Consider the following 24,145-nt stretch of genomic DNA (forward strand, 5'->3'; position numbering starts at 1 on the left):
ACGAATAACAAAATTATAATTCTTCACTTTCTGGGAGGAAGTCGTGAACTTTTCTTAATTGTAAATCTTCCTGTAGCTTGCATATAAAACTTTAAAAAAAAAGGTTTATAATGTCGTGAAATTCATAGTCGCTTCAGAGGAAGTACTTTTCCTTCCCTTGAAAAAGGTTTATAATTTTTCATAGTATTATATAAGAACATTCAACCCTTGCTGTCTAAGTTGTCTAAAATGTCCAGTTTTTATGAAAAAGAGGACTTTTATTTTGATTGAGAGTGCTTAGTTTTTGCTTAATATTCTTTGGAAAATATAATTCCATTTTAACACTTGGTTCATGAATGAGAGACTAACCCCCTTATCCATAAACGTTCAGTAAAGCGATAAAGTTTGTTTGTCCCTTTCTATCACACTAATACGTCGGAAAGGGACAAACGAACATTATCGGCTTGATAACTTTAGTGTATAGGTGAAAAATTTAAGAAAGTCACCTGGTGTATGTGTGAGTGACGTGTTCGAATAGGCGTTTGTTTTGTTTGTGTTACTAATATGTGTTCTCTATTCGAACACGTCACTCACACCTACAACAGGTGACTTTGTTAAGTTTTTCACCTATACGCTTATGAATTAATTATAATTATAATTTATAGATATTTTTGGGTTTCTAATGGGGTGGCAACGCGCACGTGACACTCTATGAGTTGCAGGCGTCCATAGGTTACGGTGACCGCTTTCCATTAGACGGGCCGTACGCTTGTTTGCCACCGACGTAGTATAAAAAAAGTCCCACGGTAAGCTCAATAATGCTTGAGTAAAGACATATGTAACTCCGTATAGACGGATAAGGTCTAAGAAAAAAACGTACCTCAAAGCCATAGAGAAAAAGGTACGGTAGCCTAGATGGCGTTACACCTTTGGGGAACGCTCGGCTAGATGGCGCTAATATTAATATTTGACATTAACACATATCAAGCTAACAATATGGGCTAAATTGTCAAAACTGAGGTTCAAAAGTTTTAAGGCTGCTTTCGAGAAAAACGTCATAATAATGTAAAATTGATAGTTTTAGTCGGTGAAATACTACACTTTCCGTTATCCAATAGATATATTTAATTCATGTTTCAATTAGAGGACGCTATTGACATTAATTTTAACTTGGATGAATGATAATATTTCCGTCCATTGATGATGAAGATGATGACTCGTAGAAAAAGTATTGTATACAATAGTGATATAATTAAGCTTTTCACTCTCGTACCGTACTATTAGGCCACTCAGCAAAGCTTCGTGGCCTAAACATGGTACTCGACTGAAAAGCTTTGTATTATATCACGATTGTATAAAATACTAATATAGTTATGGATTAGCATGCTGTTATACAAAATAAATATTTTTTGAAGCTACCTTTAATAGGACATTCAGAAATTATTTTGCATTGAGAGTTGAGAATTGCTGTAAATTCTCAAGTAATTTACCTATTCCTCTGTTTTCTTTTCTACATTAAAATTGTCTGTTTAGTATAAGTACAGTCTGTCTTGTCTTATATAATTGGCGTGTTCAAAGCCACGCGACTCTGCTAGCTCGGCCACCTTGAAAGGATGGGAGAGAATCGTGGTCTGAAAAGAGCATATGTAGGACATCCGGGTGGAAAACGTCCGCGTGGGCGTCCCACATATCGCTGGTGCGAGGAAATTCTGAAAGACCGCACTCGATACCCAACCCAACTGGCGTGAAGTGGCGCAGGGTAGGGCAGAGTGGCGATGTCTTATGTCGGAGGCCATGATCCTTTTTGGGTCATTGAGCCAGTGAAGTAAGTAAGTTTAATATACAGACGATAATAAATGAATAACTACTTACATAGCCCCCTTAGGCACGGTCATATTCAGGCCATCGAGAATGACGTTCGGATTGCTTTTCGAACCATATCGCTTGTACGCCCTCCTGACGCACACCGCCTGCTGCCTTCTAGAAGATACTGTAGACCTCTGATTCTTGAACTGGATCCGTCTTCTTTGGGATATCTGTGAAAAAGTTACAAAATATCTGAGAAAACACCCAAGAATCATCACACAAATAAATGCCCTTACCGGGATTCGAACAAAGGACCGCGGCTTAGCAGGCAGGATCACTATCAGGAGTATCAATCAGGTCGTTCATATTATGCTCAATTGCCCACAGCCCACTGGTTCGAAACTATCAAAATCATACTACCCTACGTTTCGCGTCAAGGAATTGAGCAAAAATTAGCAGCCGAATTTTATTTTAGCGAAAATAGAGAAATGTACATCAAACGTGGGAATATTACGGCCTTTTCAGACGAAAATATGTAATTTTTCCCTACGTCGATAGATGGCAGCACCATCTCTCTCGCTATATCGTAATCCTGCAAAAGGATTCATATAGGAGGTGCAAGCACACATTTCTCGCCCTTAGAGTTGGTCAAAGGCGCCTAGCCTTCAGAGATAACATACACTAGAGAAATTTCGACAGGTACCTCGGCGGTCAGGGTGGGTAGTAGTTTAGAACGTCAGCCGCGATAGCTGGAGACCCGGGTTCGATTCCCAGCTTCGCCACCAATGAGCTTGATTGCTTTTTCTTCAGTGTATAATATCTATTTCAATTTACGAAAAATATAATTTGGAGCAGGGTAAGTACGAAAAAACAGAATAGTTTCGTTGAGATCCATCCCAGATTTATGCAGATGGGATACAAGTCCACAAGTTAGCCTTTGGCAGAGCGGTTACACAAAAGGTCCCAACGGGTCGAAGTGTATTCGTAAGGGCCCATGAGACTTTTAAGATAAAGATAAGATAAGATAAGATAAACGTACGTCTTCGACTCCAGCCTCTGGGTCCCGAACATCCTCAAGGGAGATGGTGGCGCCAGCGTTGTCGTAGGCTGGCATGGTGCTGTAACAAAAAAAACGTTTGTTAGATAAATGTTATATTTTATTACAATAATGATGTACCAACTTTCATATGTGTGGGGTAACAAAAGAGGAAAGTAACAAAAATGTATGGAAATTCTGGGACACTTTTTGTCTCCCAGTGAGATTTAAAGTACTCGTAATTCTGAGTACAATATGGTACAATTGACCTAAAATTCCCTAAAAAAATCGAAATAAAAAAAAGGCAAAAAAAAAGAAATGCTCATTTAACCCGTATCCCAAACGCGGTGCGTCAGAAGGGCGTACAGATGTGGTGCGGAAAGGTTTTCCTTCATCTTTCTCCGGAAACGTTCGTAATTTAATGCGACTTCAAAAGCGTCAGTACAGTACTTCTTGTACTGAGACTGACATCTTTCGTTTCGTACGTTTCCGTAAAACTACGAAGGAAACCCTTTTCGCACAACATCTGTACTCAAGCGATATGGTTCGAAAAGTAATCCGAATGTAATTTTCGATGGCCTGTATATGACCGTGCCTACACACGGCATAATATAGTTATAAATAAATCTTTAATAGGTACTTTTGGTTGCATGAAATAAAACTATGGAAACGGATTATATCGCGTATAATGAATTTACAATTCATCCCGACGTTTCGAACACTTCACCCCACCGTCACCCGTTCACCCGCACCACCCGTTGACCACGAATGCTGTAAAGTGTTCGAAACGTAGGGATGAATTGTAAATTCATTATACGCGATACAATCCGTTTCTATAGTTTTATTTCGTGAGTAACTATCGCGGTAACCGAAGACAATATTACTTTTGGTATCCTTTTTTTAAGTCAAGTGTATTGAGAAGGTAAACATTTTTTATTGTTAACCACTTCCTTAATTCACTATAAAGGTAGGATAAGTAACAAAACATCGCGGGCAAAGTTACAACTTAAAGTTCCAAACTAATTTCAAATTATTTCAATTCCGATTCCGAAATATTAAGTGAAACTTGTGACATAGCCTTTCATTACTCAAGCCCATTAATGTCTACAGTTAAATCATGACTAAATCCCTCTTTTATTAAACTGTATGAATAGAGTAGGGTTCGCAATATTACTGGTGTCACTCAAATTACAGTCAGCAGAAGTAATACGAAGTGCTCTTAATGATCCCCGCAAGAAATGAACAGTAGTAGTAGTGTTTGCAAAATTGTTCATTTCTAACCGCACTGCTATATTGAAACTATTCTTCTAAGATCTGTGTACGATATCACAGCGATTACCAAAAGTGACGTTTAAATAAAAACAGGGTGGCTAGCCGAATGGCACAATCGCTCACGAAACGCTCACGAAACGAAGCGCTAGTAGATATCTATCTCTATCGCGCTTGCGTATTGGCGCGACAGAGCCAGCGGCGTATCGCTTTCGTTTGGCGTCGGAGAAATGCCATTCGGCTACGGGGCCAGATCCGATATCGAATAGGGCCGATATACTATATATTTTTCCGATTTTAGTATTTTTTGCAAGCACAGAAGTATGTAGCAAGAGGTACAGATGTAGCGCGAAAAGGGTTTCCTTCGGAAACGTTCGTATTTGTCATGCTAGTTCAGTCAATGTCAGTACATCTTGTACTGACATTGACTGAAAAAACATGACACGTTTGTAGTCGTACGTTTCCGTAACAATTCGAAGGCAAATCTTTTCCTGTATGCGGTATTAATGTTAGCTAAAAATCAAAATATCAATGATATGAGTTGGAACTCCGGATGCCCTTTACTTTTTTTTTTAAATTTATTTATTTACTGTAAGGTTTACTTAAATTACATTTACAAAAGTGCCACTATTGTAAACCTCTGGGGTTTATGTAATAGTTGGCGAGATCGCGCGGTCCGATCCGCGTTTGCTTAAAACTTAAAACAATTGTTAGGTAGTTACGTTATTTTCCTGTTGAAGCCGTCATTGTATTCTTCACTGTTGTTAATTTATTTAAAAACGGTCTTAAGTGTTATGTATAAGGATCAATTTACAATGACGGCTGTTACAGGTGCATGATAAACCTATAATAATCTATACTAAACACATTTAAGAGTTTTGAATGATTCACAGTTATTTTCATTAGACATAGAAATCAATAAAGCAATCACGGTCCATATCCCGGTCAATATAAGTCTAAACACTTATTATACTTATATCTGTTTCTATAGGTATGTGCATTTATCTAGACTTAAATAGTATTTTTTATTGTAGTTATACATTTGTTGCTGTTTTCAGTAGTGTTGGTTAAGAGCGCATTCAACGAAAACGTCGTAATAATGTAAAATTGATAGTTTTAGTCGGCAAAATGCTACACTTTCCGTCATCTAAAAGACTTATTAAGTTCAGGATTCGGTTAGGACATCTTCTTAACTTACATGTTGTGAGACTGGATTTTTAAAAACTAACTCACTTAATTAATTATGATTTTTTTTCTGGTGCATGTTTAGGAAAACCCGCAAAAAGTGCTGACTTAGTCCGCCTAATTTGTAAAATTTGGATAGTTTTGAATGCTTCAAGTGGTAAATATGTATTATGTATATCCTGTACTACAATCTTCTGAGACTACTTCTTTGTTATAAGGCTTTAGAATAGAGTAAATGAGGATATGATGAATCCAATTTGTTTCAGAAATCACCTCAGAATAAGTGTCAATTCCTTTGAAAACTTACTTGTTTTTGAAGTAGTTTTAATATAAAAATAATCTGCAACGCTTACTTAAACAGATTTTATGCAAAAGTTTTCTATTAATTGCAATTTAATATTTTTGACGATTTTTTAAAAATGCCTCCTTATTACCGGTTACGCGCGCTTGCGATGTCAGTACCGCGGCAGAGCTTCTAGAGGCAGGACGTGTGTTAGTCCGCTCCGCACGCGGCTCGACGATCGCGAAGTTATTTTGTCATTGTGTGCGGCACCCGCCGTGTCCAAAACCGCACTTGTGTGCGTGTTTGGCTGTACTGTTGCATGTATACTGCGACCGAAAACTTTGATCCTTGGGTTGACGACTTTGGTAAGTAACTAATTAACTTGACTAATATTTTTAGTAAGTATTATTTATTATTGAATATAATTTTAGGTTACTGACTCGTCTCAACAAAATCTTTGACAATAGATGGTACTCAGGATCTGATGATGAAGTCAGATGGTAGTCATGAGTTCTCATCAACCAGATCTTGAAACCATTTCGTGTTTGGGCTCTTTTGATTCGCCTCAACAAGATCTTTGACAAGAGGTGATGGTACCCAGGATCTGATGATGAAGCCGGAAGGTAGTCATGAGTTCTCATCAACCAGGTCTTGAAACCATTTCGTGTTTGGGCTCGTTTGATTTGCCTCAACAAGATCTTTGACAAGAGGTGATGGTACCCAGGATCTGATGATGAAGCCGGAAGGTAGTCATGAGTTCTCATCAACCAGGTCTTGAAACCATTTCGTGTTTGGGCTCGTTTGGTTCGTCTCAACAAGATCTTTGACAAGAGATGGTACCCAGGATCTGATGATGAAGTCAGATGGTAGTCATGAGTTCTCATCAACCAGGTCTTAAAACCACATCGTGTTTGGGCTCGTTTGATTCGTCTCAACAAGATCTTTGACAAGAGATGCTACCCAGGGTCTGATGATGAAGTCAGATGGTAGTCATGAGTTCTCATCAACCAGGTATTAAAACCACATCGTGTTTGGGCTCGTATGATTCGTCTCAACAAGATCTTTGACAAGAGATGCTACCCAGGTTCTGATGATGAAGTCAGATGGTAGTCATGAGTTCTCATCAACCAGGTCTTGAAACCACTTCGTGTTTGGGTTCGTCTGATTCGTCTCAACAAGATCTTTGACACGTGATATTAATAATCGAAGTTTGATAATTAAACCAAAATTTCTAGTTTTTGCATAAGTATATTTTCTAATACTTATTATAAATTGGTTTCAGTTTAACACTGGTACTAGCAATGGGGAAAGACAAAAAATACCAATGCCTTCAAAAACGAAAAAAATGGAACCGTTGCGTTTTACAGAATGCAAGAGAAGCTCTAAGGTATGTCACAATAATATTATTTATAAATATTTACAGAACTGAAATGAAACTTTTAATCGTCGAAAGTTTTAATCGTCTTATGCCTTAATTATATTTTCTGATATTATCGACACCTGTCAGATGTAGAAAGATTAAATTTCTAACAATTAACAATTTCAAGCATTTTATTTATCTTTTTGGAATAAGATGTTTTAATTATATTGATATTATTACAAATCATTTCAGATTGAAAAAGCTACAAGTTTCAAATAATAGTAATGCTCCTATAAGTAATGGTCCCAATGTTCAACAAACCGATCCCTTCAACGAGGTAAAAACCATAACTACACTTATTGAGTCTTTCAGTTACACGCTGGCAAAAAAGAGCAGAAAATAATAGGGGCACCACCGTCTATGTAAACCACTTTGCATGTGGCAACTATTTTGACACTTTTGTATGAGAAATGTAAGTGTTGCTGATAGTGTTGATGAATAGTTCCATTTCTTTTACTTTTTGCCAAGCTGTACATAGGTTATTTATTTGAGTTCTGGAAATTTATATTTAGATTTCTATTCTATCAGCCTTTCGTTGGCCGCAGACGCCCCTCAGGAAGCAGGAGGAATTTCGTCAAGTTTTTCTATATAGTTTCTATATAAAGTATTTGTCTGTATGTGTGTGTGTGTGTGTGTGTGTGTGTGTGTGTGTGTGTGTGTGTGTGTGTGTGTGTGTGTGTGTGTGTGTGGCTGTCTATCAGTCTCTACGAGTTTTGTAAGCAAATTATCAGGTAAAAATTAATACTTTCACTTAGGGCGAAATATTTAAGTACTTTTACTTTTTTTAGATCAATGACCAAACTTTAGATGACAATGACCAAACAACATTTCAAAATGATAACGGTAAATCACCACAACAAAATGTACAGTTTGATGAAGAGATTGAAGAGCGGAATGAGGCGGAAGAAATATCCCTTACAATAGAAAAAGAAATAGAAGATTCCGAAGTAAGTTTAACTAAATTTTTATTTAAATAATAAAGTAAATAAATAGATTATAGGACATTCTTTTTACACATATTATACATATAAAAAAAACTTACATAAATAAAATAACTAAATATTTATCGAAATTATCTTACACTAGATAGAAAAATACTTATATAAATAACTAAATATTGAATGGAAATATTTCACACTAGATAGAAAAATAATTAGACAAATAAAAGAACTAAAAAGTTCAATAGGAATAAAATAACTAGATAGGAAACATCTTATACTAATAGGTTAGATATGTGAAATCACTGAAATAAACTCCCTTACATTCCTTAAATATTGAAATTGTTTCAGGTACCTAATTATGTCGTTCAGGGGCGGAGAGTGATTGATTTTGAATATTTTATGACACAGTTAACTGCTATTGAATCACATGGTGATAAATTCGGTTGTAGGCTGAGCAATCTGAAAATAGTTCAAGAAAAACAAACCGGACTCAAATCGGTATTTTCTTATAAATGTCGTATGTGCGGTTTAAAATTTGTACTTAACACTTGCGACGATGATGCTATGAAACTCGACGTCAACGCTGGAGCAGTATCTGGAGCAATCGTGACCGGAATTGGATGGTCAAATCTTAATGAAATCAATGCCTCGATGGATTTACCAACTATGTCGTTCAATTTGTACAGCTCTACACACGACGATGTTGCAGAAATATGGCGTATAACTGCTGAGCAAACTATGCAGAAAGCTGCCGAAGATGAACGAGAAGCCGCAATAATACGGGGCGATGTCAATGATGCAGGAATAGCAATGATACCAGTAGAAGCAGACGCCTGTTGGAGTAAACGTTCATACAGAACAAATTACTCTGCTTTATCTGGTGTGGCAGCCATCGTTGGCGAACATACCGGTAAAGTATTGCATGTTGGGGTACGTAATCGGTATTGCGTGATATGTGCACGTGCTCAAAAAAAAGGTTCCTCCTCGTGAACATCAGTGCAGTAAAAATCATCATGGGTCAGCCACAAGCATGGAGTCAGCGATATTAGTAGAAGGTTTTAAATGTTCAATTGCAGAAAGAAATTTAATATACAAAACTTTGATAGCCGATGGAGATTCCAGCACCTACAAGAGTATTCTTGAGAGTCGACCATATCCGGACGTACATATTGAAAAAATAGAGTGCACTAATCACCTGTTGCGAAACTATAACGGTAAAAACATGCAATTGCAAAAAGATACTTCGATCCCATTACGTGAACGCAAACTCCTAACAGATGATCGGCTTACAAGACTCCGTACAGCTATTCGCTCGGCGAGCAAATTCAGAAGAAACGAAAACAACTCCATCGAAACTAAAATTAAAAACTTACAAGTGGACATCATGAACAGTATACGCCATATTTTTGGAGACCACGGGGACTGTGCTGATTATTATTGCACGCAACAACGAAAAACTGAGCAAAATTTAGTTCCACTCGTACCTTGTTTGCTGACAAAACTACAAAAGAACGCATCGAAATTGGCACTCCACTCTAGAAGTCTGTTAGCAAACTATACTAACAACCGAGCTGAGCAATTTAACAGCATGATTGCAAAAGTAGTAGGTGGCAAGAGGATAAATTACTCATTGAAAAATTCATACAAAGCACGATGCTATGCTGCAATTGTGGCTTTTAATACCGGAAAAGCACAGCACACTTTGTATAAAACACTTTGGAATAAGAGTCCTGGACTATCTTTGAAACGTGTGGAGGGAAAGAGACATGCGCAAAACACGCTTCGCTCAGAGAAACCTAAGCGCTGTAGAAAAAAAATCCTCTTCACCAAAACTGACGGGCACTACGGCCAGGAATGCCAGCGCCCAGATATGGACCAAAAAGACTTTGATCAGGCCAAAGATCTTTTCTTGAACCATTTAAAAAAACAGGCAGCTAACCGGTCCGAAATAGAACGCAGCACTGTTCTACAGGCTGAAAGCGCATTGTGGTTAGAATTGAGGAGGTGCATTCTAACAGCATCGATATTTGCGAAAATATGCAAGAGACGCGCCAACCTGAATTCGGCACCTTTGGTCAAAACAGTTTTATATAATTATGACTTGAGCCATGTTCCTTCCATAAAACATGGAAAGGAGAATGAAGGAGAGGCTCTGGCGCAACTTGCTGCACAAGAAAACATAGTAATTGAGAAATGCGGGTTGTTTATAGACAAAGACCACTGTTTTCTTGGTGCTTCTCCAGACGGCATCTGCGATGAAGGGGTAGTGGAAATTAAATGCCCATTTTCCGCATTTGGTGTCGACCCCAACGATGCGATTAAGAATAAAAAAATTAAGTGTTTCAAAACAGACAAAGCCGGGAACTTTGTCATGGATATGAACCATGAGTGGTTTTATCAGATTCAGGGACAACTGCATATTGCAAATAAACCTATTTGTGTATTTGCAATATGGACTAGCCCTGAATTCTCTATGAAAGTTGTAAGAGTGCCCAAAAATGACGATTTCTGGGAACAGAAAATGTTACCAAAATTGACAAAATTTTACCATACTTGTGTCCTTCCAGAAATAATAGATCCGAGAAAATCACGTTCCATGCCAATCAGAGAAATAAAACTCTAGATATATTGTCTAAATTGTCTTCGATTACCGCTTACCGCGACACTTACACGACATCAAAGTAGTTTTAACTATAAAACTCCCGTGAGACTCATACATATTTAAAAATATTTTAAGCGGGTTACTCACGTATTAAGTCGATATAGCGTTCGACGCTACATCGAACGCTATATCGACTTAATACGTGAGTAACCCGCTTAAAATATTTTTAAATCAAAGTAGTTCATCAAGGAACCAAGCAAAACATAGATTCTGTATACCTTTTGCGTCATTTGGATTTCTAGAGTGGAATGCCAGTTGTGATGCGTTCATGGGCCGTCTGAGTTTCATGTAAATGTAAATGTGTCCCTGTGGCATACTTACTGAATAAATGTTTAAAAATAAAATTGTGCATTAACCATCGTTGAAATATATACTCGTAGTCTTGTGTTGTATGATTTTTTGTATTGAATGGTGCTCATTGTATTTGGTCAGCTTTTTTGCATTTTTTTAGTACAATATTCATGTATAAATGTATCGTTCTAATGATGGCGTAAGTTTGAATTGTCCTGTTTGTCACTGTCATCGCATTCATCTGAAAATTTTATGATTATGGAGTTATTCGTGAACTGGAAAGAAACTTGAGGTTCATTTATACTGGCTCATTATCTAAAGTAAATAGTTGTTAACAAAAATGAAGTTAATTAACTGGATTTAATTTGTAATGGAAAAGCAGTTTAGTTTAAATTTATAACACGACCTAATTTGGATATCGTAGGTCATCATTATCAGCCTATCCTCGTCCACTGCTGGACATAGGCCTCTCCTAATGCACGCCACTGCTCCCGATCTTCAGCTAATCTCATCCAGCCAACACCAAACACCAGATATCGTAGGTACTTCACATTATTTTTAGTACTGTCGTCATCTACTTGTTTAATTATTTTTTGAATTTTTTGAACCCACGATGTATGATTATAATAGTAAACCTAGAATGTTGTTAAATAAAATATTTAATGTATACTGGTATTTTGTATTAAAAGTATTGAAACTTTCTTGAGCCAGATTTTTTCTGACATGTGTAGTGTTACTTTAACCTGTAACTCTAAACTTTGCTCTCGTAATATTCTGTTCCCTTTTAGACATTTGAGATTCTTGATATAGATAAAAACATATTCCTTTTTTGACAGTAACAAAATATTACCTTAAAAAATTGTTTGAAGATTGTACTACAGGATATACGTATTATAAATTTCAGTTTCAGTATTCAGTATTGTCTAAATTTTACAAATAAGATCGACTAATTTAGCATTATACGCGGGTTTTCCTAAACGTGCATCAGAGAAAACAATCATAATTAATTTAGTGAGTTAAGCCTGATTTAGACGGCGTGTGAACTCGCATGCGATTTTAGTTACATTGCGGGCTAATGAGATTATGTACAATTTTGTACAGCCATCAGATACCGCAGTCGGCAATGTTATAAAACTCGTGTGTGAGTTCTCGTACCGTCTAAATGGGCCCTAAGTTTTCAAAAATCCAGTCTGATAAGAATCAAAATACCTAATAAAAAAATGTTCTAATTGAAACCTGAATTAGATATATATTTTAGATAACGCAAAGTTTCTCCGACTAAATTATCAATTTTACATTATTATGACATTTTCTTCAAAGCACCCAAAGAGTTCAGTTATACATAGGTACATAGAAAACATAATTATCATACACAAAATAAAATAAAACTATGGAAACGCATTATACATTTATTATACGCGATATAATTCATTTCCATACTTTTATTTCATGAGTAACTATCGCGGTAACCTAAGATAATATTATAATATTAATACACAATTTATTATGTTATAAAAGTTTTCTTATTTATTTTCGCGACTTCACATCTTAATAGAAATATTACCTCTGATAAGTTAAATAATTAAACTAAAAGTGCACAAAACCATGATGCAAATAATAGTTGGTGTTTTTACGCAAGTATCAATAACAGTTCGTCCGCAACGATACTGACGGCGTGGCTATGGTGGTAATCTGTACAACTTATGGGACGCGCCGAATGCTATCCCTTTCGCTCTAGGCGCACGTAATTGCGGTTCGAGGAGGATCGTACGCTATGTCTGTGTGTACCGCTGGCTACAATCGTTATACGTCTGGTTATAGTGTGCGTCTGCACACAGGCGCGCGCCAGCGCCGCCGGCGTCGAAATGCGAGCAAGCAGATTTTTTGAAAGCCCTCTTAACTCATATAGTATATTGCTAGGTAAGGTATTTAATATAAATGGGAGCAGAAAGTCTGTTACTCTTTTACCGTATACATTGCTACTTTTTGGAATAGGATATGCGGGTAGGTAGTCTAGGGAACGTAGATTATTGGAACGAGTCTTTTTATCTAGCGAAGGTATGGTATCACAAGCTTCTGTAATTAAGGACAAACAAAAGCGGTTAAAAACGTTAATGACATTACAATGTTTGAAGAAACCCTTTCTATCATTTTTATACTTTTCTTTGATTTTATTCGGTACAATTGTTTTTAAGATTGTTGATTGTAGATTGTAGATTTGTTCCATGTACGTTTTATAAGTCCGGCCATAGCTTGTGATACCATAACATATAATTGAGTCAGCGAGTGATAGGTAAAGCATTCGTAATATGCATAGCTGGGCATTAACTCGTTAATCCGTTAATCGTTAATTAACGAAGTTAACATTTCGATTAACGGATTAACTTTTAAGTTAACTTGAAAAAATGTTAACGGACTCGTTAACTTCCGTTAAATTTCTCCGAGTCCGTTAATCGTTAATCTAGTAGGGCACAGGCGCCATCTGCGCTGCCAAAAACACGTTCTGAACGCTACTATAAAAGCCCGAAGTACGGCAAATCCTATGATTTGCCGGTAAATCCTACGTTTTACCGATGCTGATTGCTAAAAGTCCGAAATATTACCTAAAAAGGTATTCTTCACGTGGATTTACTCTTACTAACTTTGATTCGGTGAATCCTAAGCTTTACCATGGCGACTGTTCTATTGATAGGGCAGCAAATTCGAGCCCTATTTACGACCACATTCGCTTCCCTAGCCTCTACCGCCCAAAGTGCCACAACAGTCCCGTCACCGCCAGCATCTTTCCTGACACAGCTCTTGGCAGTAGCTCAGGCGATCACTGCCTTCCACGTGCAGCCTAGAGTTCAATAGGCTAGCAGTACTTCGGCCTTTTACAGAAATATAATACGTTATAGTGGATACTGATGCAACTAAATATTTAAAGAAAAGTTCTTTTTTTTTCACGTGTTAACTGATTAACGATTAACTTTAACTTACGTTAAATTTGTCGAAATGTATCGCTTTAACGATTAACGAAGTTAACTTTTTAAGTAACGGATTAGCGATTAACGAAGTTAACTATTTGATTAACGGTGCCCAGCTATGGTAATATGTTGTATGTAATACGTTTTCATTAAATATCTGATCAAGGTTTTTGTTTAACTCCCATTTTGGCAAAAATAATAATTTATATACCACCATAATCGTAAAGTTGAATAATAAAATTGTAGATATGTGTGGCGTTAAAACCTGTTAGTTAAATATTCACAAAAGTATAAAACACGTAAACGAATGACGCATTTTAGACGACCGTGTTATAATGCTTATAAGATGTCACAGTGATACTGAATTATCAGTCAACCAAAAGTGTCAATTCTGATATTGCCAGATCGACAAAACTCACTTTTTTTGACACAGAACCAACATGAAAATCGGGCTTTGTTACGGGATTGGGCCTTATATTTAAAGTTATAATTAGGCTTAGGACTTTTTTATCGCATACCGTGGTTCTAATCCGTGGAGTCGCCAAATGAAAAACTTTCGAAGTCGAAGTCAAAGTCCAACTCACTTAGATATAGCATAATCAAATTTTTCAGCATAGATAATTTTGTGATCCTGTCATTTGAGTACGTATCACACACAATACATAGCCAAATGACAGGATAACAAAATTTTGATTTACACGATCTCAAGAATCCTTGAACTAAAAACCACAGTCGTATAAAGGTTACGCAACACCGTCAATAATTATTGATAAGCGATTCGCATATGGAAGCGGTTCATCAGACACGTTTAGGGAAGACAACTGGCTGCCCGTGAATTTAATGAGTTGAGGTGGGGTCTCTCTGACAGCGTTTGTTAATTAGATGAACTTGCCTGTTATAAAATCGAAAAAAAAATTTTGTGTATATCGTACGGGAAGTAGAAGTTTTATATAATATAATCGATTTTTTTTTTGGAAAAAACCCCGACCGCGACATAGTGGACCGATTTTCATGAAACATGGCTAAGAACACTCCCGACTAATTCAGCATTCAAACAAAAAAAAAAACAAAATCGGTTCATCCGTTCGAGAGCTACGATACCACAGACACACACACACACAGACAGACAGACAGACACATCAAACTTATAACACCCCGTCGTTTTTGCGTGGGGGTTTAAAAACAAAACTTTACACAGGAAATATTTTTTTGTAAACTAATCACGTTTTATATCTACGTCATTGTATTCAACTGAGTTCTCTCTTTTCTATCAAAGAACTGACTGTACATTTCTTGAGTTAAAAATGGTCCGGGCCGAGGCATTCATCTCTTCGTACGCAGTGTATAAGCGCCGAAAAACTGGCAGGCCGTTGCAGTACGGCATACTGAATTTAAATTACAACCTTTGTACAAGCGTTTCCATTTGTTGGAAGCCCCGGTTCAGAAAAATATATTAACTTTGAAATTGAACTGCATGCCTGCATCTATCGGTGACCCGAGAACTGGCAGCTTTCTCTCGTAACGCATAAGCATTGCTATTCAGCGAGAGAATACTGCCAGCATCTTTGGCACAATGCCGCGGGGGCTATTTAGATATATTATAGTTTAGATATTTAATTTAAAAAAAAACTGCATCTTTTTAATGCGAGTCATCGTTAACCCGCTAGCAGTGAGGCCCGGCCCTTAGTCATGATGGCGTCACCTTGACACGTTTGCAGGCTTTGCGCAATTCGTATCTGAGCATTCTGAGCTAATTGGCGCTCTTAGCAGCCTCACTGCGCTGAGGTGACAATTGTAAAGTGGCAATGTTGTCGCGTAGGCACTGGTCCCACTGCAAATTAGTAAGCTATGAGTTATCGGCTATAAAAACGAAGAAAAGATAAGCACTCCCGTGCAAATAAAAGAGACACGGCGATTTTGATAGCTCACCGCTGGGCGAGTAACTATAAACATCGCCGTGTTTCTTTTATTTGCACGGGAGTGATTATCTTTTGTTCGTTTTTATAGCCGGTAGCTCATAGCTTACTAGCTCGCGGTGGGACCAGTGCCTTAAGCGCTAGTCATCTTGTAGGTGTGGAATAGTGTCCGAAACTATTGGAAAAAAATGTTGTTGTTGTTGAATGTCTTAAGGCACCCCATAGGTGCATAGTGTTTTTATTTAATTCCGTTAATTTGGCATATAGTTAGGTCCATTATAGGAAACATAATGGCAAAGTTAGTTTTCTAAAGTTTTTTTTTTTCTACAAAACCATGCACTGCGATCGCGAGTGGTGTCCATTTGTGGTGTATTTGCAGCATCAACACTTATTGTCACAAGATCTTTTTCTTTTCAAATGTATATCTTGCTTACACCCTTTTTTTATTGAATTCCGTTAACTTTAAGGGAAGGTTCTTTAGATCAAATACAATTAATTTCTATAAGAAACTAGCGCCTTAACTCTTACGGATATCGAGTTATTAAAAAAATAAAGATAATTACTGAATACGTGTGTGACAGAGACAGCCTTTAGCAATTCCTAATGTTATTTGTTTGACATTGTGCCGTCAATTACTTGACACTAACTTGAATGTTATTCTTTAGGGTTTTTTTTTATTAAGTAACTGTTGTTTTGAAGATGAATGGCACTCGCTAGGAATACGGGCGACCAACGACCATTCACCTTGAAGCTCTGGTAAATCATTCTTTAGGTGTTGTTGAACTTTTTTATATTATTGATAATTTTGTTGATATGTTTTGTGAACGATTCTGTTGATAATTCTTTTGTAATGATGCTTGTTATTACATATGGGTCTCTTAAGGGTCTCTCACACTAATAAATTCATTTATTATGTATGAAAATTATGAATTTTTTTTTTGCTAATTTAACTAAAAGTGCTATACAGGGTGGTTCCTGATAATGAACCTAACGACTTGTCGAATTTAACGGAAAACAAAAAAAAACACGGTGTATATGGGTACATTTAATTAATCTACACATCTTTTGAACCCGCCATTTTCTCTTAAACTATCAAAGAGAATAGACGTCAGTACGCCGTATAAGCTTAGTTCTTGGCAAAAAGACAATTGTTGAATCAAAGGAGGAATGTTGACGAAACTGCAAGAAACTTCGAATTAAGGGAAGGAATCCCTTTGTGCTCAAACTTGGAGCTTGACTGGTAATTATATTGTTAATAGTTTATGTATCATGAGTGTATTTTTTTTTTATTATTATAAATGGGCTTACTCTTGGCCACAGACTAGCCAAAGGCAAAGACGTGGCCTACGATGGAGTGAGCTCGCCCAGAAGATGCCTGTTCACTCTTGATTTGAAGGTTGCCGGGTTATATGAGCTCGGAAATATAGCCGCCGGCAAGGAATTCCACTCCTTGGCAGTGCGCATAAGAAAATAAGAAGTAAAGCGCTTCGTGCGGATTCGTGGAATATCCACCAAGTAAGGATGGAGACCGGCCGTGCGTCTAAGAGTCCGATGGATATAGGGATATTCATTGTTGAAGATGTTTTTCGAACGAGCAAGCAAAGCTCAGCTGGCTGGAGCATTTTGAAAAAACCTTTGAAATCAGATTTCTTATCGGATTGCAATAATCTATTAAACATCCAAATTATAAACTAATAAATTTTTGTAGTCGGTACCAGCCCTGTTCCTCGCTTTGCTATTGCCTTAACTCAACCTTAGGTAGGCTGGCCCCGACTCCAAAAATAATTGATTTACCTATTGTCACTTGGAACTTCTGGAAGTTGCAAGTGTCCATAACCACGGTGACAGCTTGCCAGCAGACGGGCCGTAACATTTTTTTCCACAATGTTGTGGTATTTCAAAAAATATAGTTTGCCGTATAGGTACCTTATCCAATCATCTGTTAGTACCTTTACAGTATGCAGAAAAAATATAAGCATTACAATTTATGTGAGTGTGTACGGAAAAGGTCCCACTTTGTCGATTGCTATAAGGCCACTTTGTCAGTTTATTCATATAAAGATACAAGTAAATCTCGCCTTAATGGTAACCGACAAAGTGGGACAATTTACTAAACACACTCATAATCAAAACACTTTAGAAAACGAGTGTGTAGATACAAAGTTTTTGGTACCTAAATACTGCTGAAATGATCTCATCCATCTCATTTGCAAATAACATTCAACATGACATACGAGTATTTACGTCATATTAGCAAAAAATGTAACTTACTCATGATATGACGACAAAAGTAACATTACGCAAGTTATCATTTAGTAACAATGATTTCAAAAATCAGGATCAAACCATAAAAAAAGGTGAAAGACAATTGAAAACACAATTTTGGACGTGAGTAAAAGGCCAATTCCAGCCAATTCTTGTAGTGAAGAATTTTATCACCACCTTTTTCCCGCGGGTATTGAGGTGAATGAGGGGTGAGCGATAGACTAGCAACCTGTCACTGCAATATCACAATTTCGTAGTTCAATAGTACCAAGTAGTACTTAAACTTGAGCAGTTTTATGTGCTCTTTTGGGAATAAATGCATGAGTTTATGTTTATATTTGCTCTTGTTTGTCGTGCTTTGATGGAATGCTTGAACGTGATTGGTCGATGAGTTCCCATCACGCGCGCGATTGGTTGGCAACTTGTTGCACGATCCGCATGTATTCGTGCACATTGACATTCAGTGTCGTGAAATAATAAGGCCCGTCTTTAAGAAATAATATATAAGTCAATTTAGGAATGCCTCTGAAAATCTAGGATATCTTAACCGCCATTTTCGTAATACTCACTACGCACTCACGAGTAATATTTTACTTAGTTGCCAGCGATAAATCTTACAATATATCATTTTTAGGCACAAGCTGATGAAAGTAAAGTTGTTATGTGAACTAAATTGGCATGAAAAATGGATGCTCATTTTTGAAGTAATCGCGTTTAATTATGCGGGTTACGTATTAATAATACTGAGATATTTATTGATAGTTTGACGATTGATTGTTGGAATTAAGTGAAAAAGAAATAGAAAATAAATCCTTTTTATGTAAGTATACATATCCAATTACGAGATCAGGGGACCGATTTTGAATCTCGAACGCATAAATTCTCGAACGCCGTTCGTAAGTCTGTGGAAAACGACGTAATGCTACGACTTTCGAACGGCGAATTCATGCGTTCAAGATTCAAAAATCGGTCCCCAGAGCTTAAAATAAATTTCATTAAAATACGTACTTGTACAAGTACATCGAGTTTTGAACTCTTAAACAAATAAAAAAAGTTCCAAATTCAAAATATATATAACAAAACTGTCCGCCTACGATTAAATATTTATATTATTATTATTTTAACAATACCGCGAGGTTTTTCGATCTGCAATATCCCAATAAAATAAAAAAGAATTCTTGTTCTCACTTTGTATTTGTTCTTTTATTTTATATTGGAAACGTAACTGTAATCAACTATAATACTCGTACAATAAAATGATATTATTGGAGGAAGAATTTTAAAACCCGTTAGTAACCCGTGGATAATGCTGTTGACTCTACATATTGTAATTCATATTTTCTGTACTTCCTACTTTAACCGTTATTGTATAGTTGTTTTTTATCCCTAAAATAAACAAAAAAAAACACAACTCTTACTTAGGTACGAACGTAGGTTAAAAACAATTAAAAAATCTCGTTCCTATCTGTAATCGGCCTTCAGTGAAGTCTACCCACTAATTATTAGTGATATTAATTAGTCTGTGAAGTTATAGATACTTGTTACTACATTAACGTCCTTGTACTAAAACTAAATGGGTATGATGGTTACGCCTCTGTCGACTTTCGTGACACGTGTCATTTTCGTATATATTCATAAAAAGTTTGGTGTGGCAAGTTGACAAGTAACAAAGGCCATTTTTATCAAAGTTTTCCATCCCACTTTTTTTGGATTTGGAATTTTTTATGTGATTCACACTCAGAATCGCGAGCTCTTTCATCCTGATAGGAGAAAAAAAGTGTCTAGAGGTTTTTTCCCATTCCGTTACCATTTTTTCATACATTTTGTATGATGGTAACGGAATGGAAGGTCTGAAAAATGTATGGAAATCTTGAGACATTTTTTTTCTCCTAACAGGATCGAAAGACCTCGCGATTCTGAGTATGAATCGCGTAAAATATACCCATGTTACAAAAAAGTGGGGTGGACAACTTTGAAAAAAAAATGGCCCACAAATAATTTAAATAACTCAATCATCATTATACTTAATGATAGTAAAAAGTATCTGCTTGAGGAATAACGATTTATTCACATTAAAAAAATGTGAAAATTCAAGTGACTATTTTTATTTTATACATAGCGCCATATATTTTGCTCCATATTGAGGAGCTTCACCTGGAGGCGATGGTAGTTGACGTTGATATATAGATCTACGTCACTTGTGTGCTAGTAAAGATGAAAGAAGTCAGTCACGCATTTTGTTAAAATAAAACAGAGCGTAGAGCATTACACAGACCCACACAACTCATGTCCAGCAGTTTTCAATTTAAAATTAAAGTTATCCGTTTATATTTCCTACATGAAGCGTTTCGATTCAACATTTCTTGTGCGAACCGTCAAGGAGTGAAATGCCCTGCCTGAGTCTGTGTTTCCGCATGAGTACAATCCAGGTCTCTTTAAAGCAAGAGTAAATAGATATCTCATAGGTAAGCGTGCTCCACCGTAGACCCCATCATCACTTACCATCAGGTGTGAAGAGTATCCATATCTTACAAATATTTGCGATTCAGAAGTGATCATAATTTTGTTCGTTCCGTCTCCATTCTACACTAAAATGTGCGACCATCATATCCTATCAAGGCCCTATGGTTAAGCTGTCAAAGACTATCCTTTAAAACAAATTCGATGCTATTGAATTTTGCGAGTCTCTCATTACCCGTCCTCACTTTAATTATTTCATCAAAAGAAATAGTAATTAACAGTACTTGTTAGTTATTTTCTCTAATGAAAGGGTAGAATTAATTATTTATGAGAATCTGTTTTTGTAGGCATTTCAGGTCAAGAACGAACAGCTAGTAATATGGTGGATTCAATTTTACATACTAATCGAATTTGTTTAATGTATAATTAGAATAAACAGTTTTTATTCATATGCCTACGAAATAAATATATTGTAGGTATGTGATAGGTATGTAAAATGATAATATTTATATTAGAAACATTTTTAAATTTTGTTTTCATGATTTAGGTGAATCCACGTAAAAGTAACGTGAGTCACGACTTCATTGAGTGTTTATTTGAACTACAGCTACAAATGAAAGGATCTATGCATATATAGGGAAAGTAACACTTATTTAGAGATAGATTATCACTTGAACTTGCGTCGGGAATAAATGGAACATGCCATAAAATCGTGACTTACGTTACTCTTGCCGCGGATCGACCCATTTCAAAATTTGGATACCTACTATGTTTTTTCTAGACTCAAAACAACGTATTGGGTCAAAGCTTCGTAACGTAAATGAAGGTAAATCTAGCAAAACTAGGTTAAGCTTGATATAGCAGCGTGTAGAAACGGTTTCGTCTAATCACCGACATTTGATGTAAAACCGCAAGATGTCGACACTGCCTTTGATCACTGCAGTTTCGAGTGCAAGGTGCGTGGAGAAGTGACAGTGCATACATACATAAGTACAGTCAACCAATTAGCAATTTGAATTTATTATTACCTATTATTTTTTTATTTTTTGTTAGAGCCACCTATTAAATACTATCATATCTGCACAGATGATGCCTACAAATTATTTTTTCAAAATGTATATTGACGTGATATCATGATATTATACACTGAGAGAAATTTGCATTGTGAATTTAACAAGTTCGACTTGTTGCGGTTTATCCGTTTGAATCAGCCAAACGTATGTTTAAAACAATATGTGTCAGGTTGTTTTTATAAAATCGACTTGTTGATTCAAATATATTGCCGATTCAAATGACAAGTAGCTTGTTGTTTGAACCAAAGAGCACGTAGGCGCTATTTTAACCAAAAAACTTGTTGAACGAACATGAAAACTGGTTGTATTTTCTCTCAGTGTAATAAAGAAATTTGTCATTTATTCTTATAAAAAGTACTTACAGGCCTACACTTACAGGCTGCGAAACAGCGCCATCTAGTTTTAAGCTTAAAAGCATCATACATTTCAGGGGTACGCTTTTTTGTATGGGCTTTGTCAGTCCCATTTTGACGACCGGTCTGGCTCAGTCGGTGACCCTGCCTGCTAAGCTGCGGTCCTGGGTTCGAATCCCGGTAAGGGCATTTATTTGTGTGATGAGCACAGATATTTGTTCCTGAGTCATAGATTTTTTTCTATGTATATAAGTATGTATTTATATATTTAAGTATGTATATCGCCGCTTAGCACCCATAGTACAAGCTTTGCTTAGTTTGGGGCTAAGTTGATCTGTGTAAGGTGTCCTCATTATTTATTTATTTATTTGTATTAAACCCCTTTTTGCCAAGAGTGGCACTGAAACTTAGTAGGTAGTTCATGTGCTCTGCCTACCCCTTTATGGGATACAGGCGTGATTATATGTATGTATGTATGTATGTATGTATGTATGTATGTATGTATGTATTAAATTGTTCTTGCCTGAGGGATTCATAATAAGTTTCGATTATATTGGGTCGAAAAGCCTCAGCTTTTCGTATATTCAGTATATTATTCGGGTAACTGAAAAACAACTTAACCTTTCACTCAAAGTAAGTGCAAAGTGACTAAGTTTCGACATCTCAAAGTCAAAGTCACTTTCCACAGTTTACTTAGTTCTGAAATTCGGTTCATTGAAAAATAGACTTTAAGGTAATGTAGTAAGAGTTTGGAGGTTATGTCTTTACCTGTTGTTTTTCTGCTCATTAGGCTGACACAGGTAATTCCAGTGGTTCACTTTTTTAAAGCGATTCCTTCATTACATAGTTACAACCTTTATTTTATGCCATTATTTTTGTCTTCTAAAAGGGGAGCGATCAGTTATAACTGTTATAAGTTATAAACAAAAAATAACACAACAGTTTTCATTTTTAGGGTTCCGTACCAAAAAGGTACAACAGGAACCCTTATGGTGCGACTCTGTCCGTCTGTCTATCCGTCTGTCACATTACTAAATATCTCGAGAACTACTAATGCTATTAACTTGAAATTTGGAATAGTTGTGAACATTGTAAACCTCTACAAGTAGAAAGTATATTTTTTACTCTGAATGTTTATTAGCATTATGGAATGGAATAGTGCATTACGATACTAGTGCGGAAAAAAGGGTATTTGAAACGAGTAGCGATACATTAAAACACGACCGGAGGGAGTGTTTTAAATCGACACGATTCTTAGAGGTGTCCTTTAAATGAAAGATTAAACTATGAACTACGTCAGACAGAACCAGAAGCAAGTTAGGTCAACGGTCAACACAAAACCAGATTCGATATTATAGAAATAGAGATTGACGTCAATATTATATGAGGGTAAATAACCTTTAAACACATTTCGTCACTACTTAAAAAAAAAAACTTGTATCTTCGTCTGTCAATGAAAAGAAAATTGTAGTAAGTATGTATGAAATGCATATAGACTTACTGCGTTTTAACTTTGAGGAACAGCGTGAGATACGAGATTTTTTAAAAGTAGTGACGATTTGCAGTTCAGGTCTTAATAAATTATTGAGTTCAAAGTCAAATGTGTGTCGCTTAACCTCAAAATTAGGTAAATCCATTCTTCTATAAGGTTGATTATATTTCAAAGCATATTATATTTTTTTATATATTCAACGGAATTTAAAGAATTAGAATTGATTTACTCAAGTTTGAAGTTAAGCGACACATGTGATTCCGCATGATATTCGTTTTTTTGTGTAAAATATTTGAAACAGGTAAATTAAGATGCCTAAAATTAGCCACGAGCAGTATTTTTATTTTAAAATCTGTTAAGAGGCAATCTTTTTTAATTAAATATACATATTCTATTTTTATATTTTTGAACAAATATCGAACATTGCCTCGATATCTCTATCAATTAAATAAATTTAATTAAATAATTACTGTGATATTGTATATGTAGTATGCGTTTTTAAATACTACCTACAAGTTTTTGCAGTGCTCAGGTTAGTAATTTCACAGGTAATTTTATTTTCCCCTCACTCGCTCGGAAACACGTGTTTTGTCCTTTAATACCAGCGGGTAAAAACGCATTTTATCCACTAGTGGGTAAAGTAATTTGACCTTGAATAAAGTCAAATTAACTGCTTTAAAATTGATAAAAGTAGGTGAATCTAGTAATAAAGATGATTTACCACCTGTGGAACTACTGAAAGCAGTGA

At 36.2% G+C, this 24,145-nt stretch overlaps 2 protein-coding genes across 2 annotated transcripts in view; one reads left to right on the forward strand and one right to left on the reverse strand.

Annotated features, from left to right (window-relative positions):
• LOC125238198 (ABC transporter G family member 20-like) overlaps window positions 1-24,145 on the reverse strand; it is a 159,500-nt gene that overhangs the window by 65,526 nt on the left and 69,829 nt on the right. Inside the window, exons 3-4 of the mRNA XM_048145470.1 lie at window positions 2,825-2,903; window positions 1,852-2,015 (exon numbers count right to left, since the gene is read on the reverse strand). Coding sequence (XP_048001427.1) covers window positions 1,852-2,015; window positions 2,825-2,899 — 239 coding nt within the window. The 5' untranslated portion in view covers window positions 2,900-2,903. The remainder of the gene's footprint in view (window positions 1-1,851; window positions 2,016-2,824; window positions 2,904-24,145) is intronic.
• On the forward strand, window positions 6,860-9,307 carry LOC125238199. The gene is made up of 5 exons (XM_048145471.1): window positions 6,860-6,945; window positions 7,171-7,255; window positions 7,767-7,925; window positions 8,268-8,849; window positions 9,197-9,307. The coding sequence occupies exons 1-5, from the start codon at window positions 6,860-6,862 to the stop codon at window positions 9,305-9,307; spliced, it is 1,023 nt and encodes a 340-aa protein (XP_048001428.1).

This window comes from Leguminivora glycinivorella, chromosome 23 (assembly GCF_023078275.1).
Source record: "Leguminivora glycinivorella isolate SPB_JAAS2020 chromosome 23, LegGlyc_1.1, whole genome shotgun sequence".
NCBI lineage: Eukaryota > Metazoa > Arthropoda > Insecta > Lepidoptera > Tortricidae > Leguminivora > Leguminivora glycinivorella.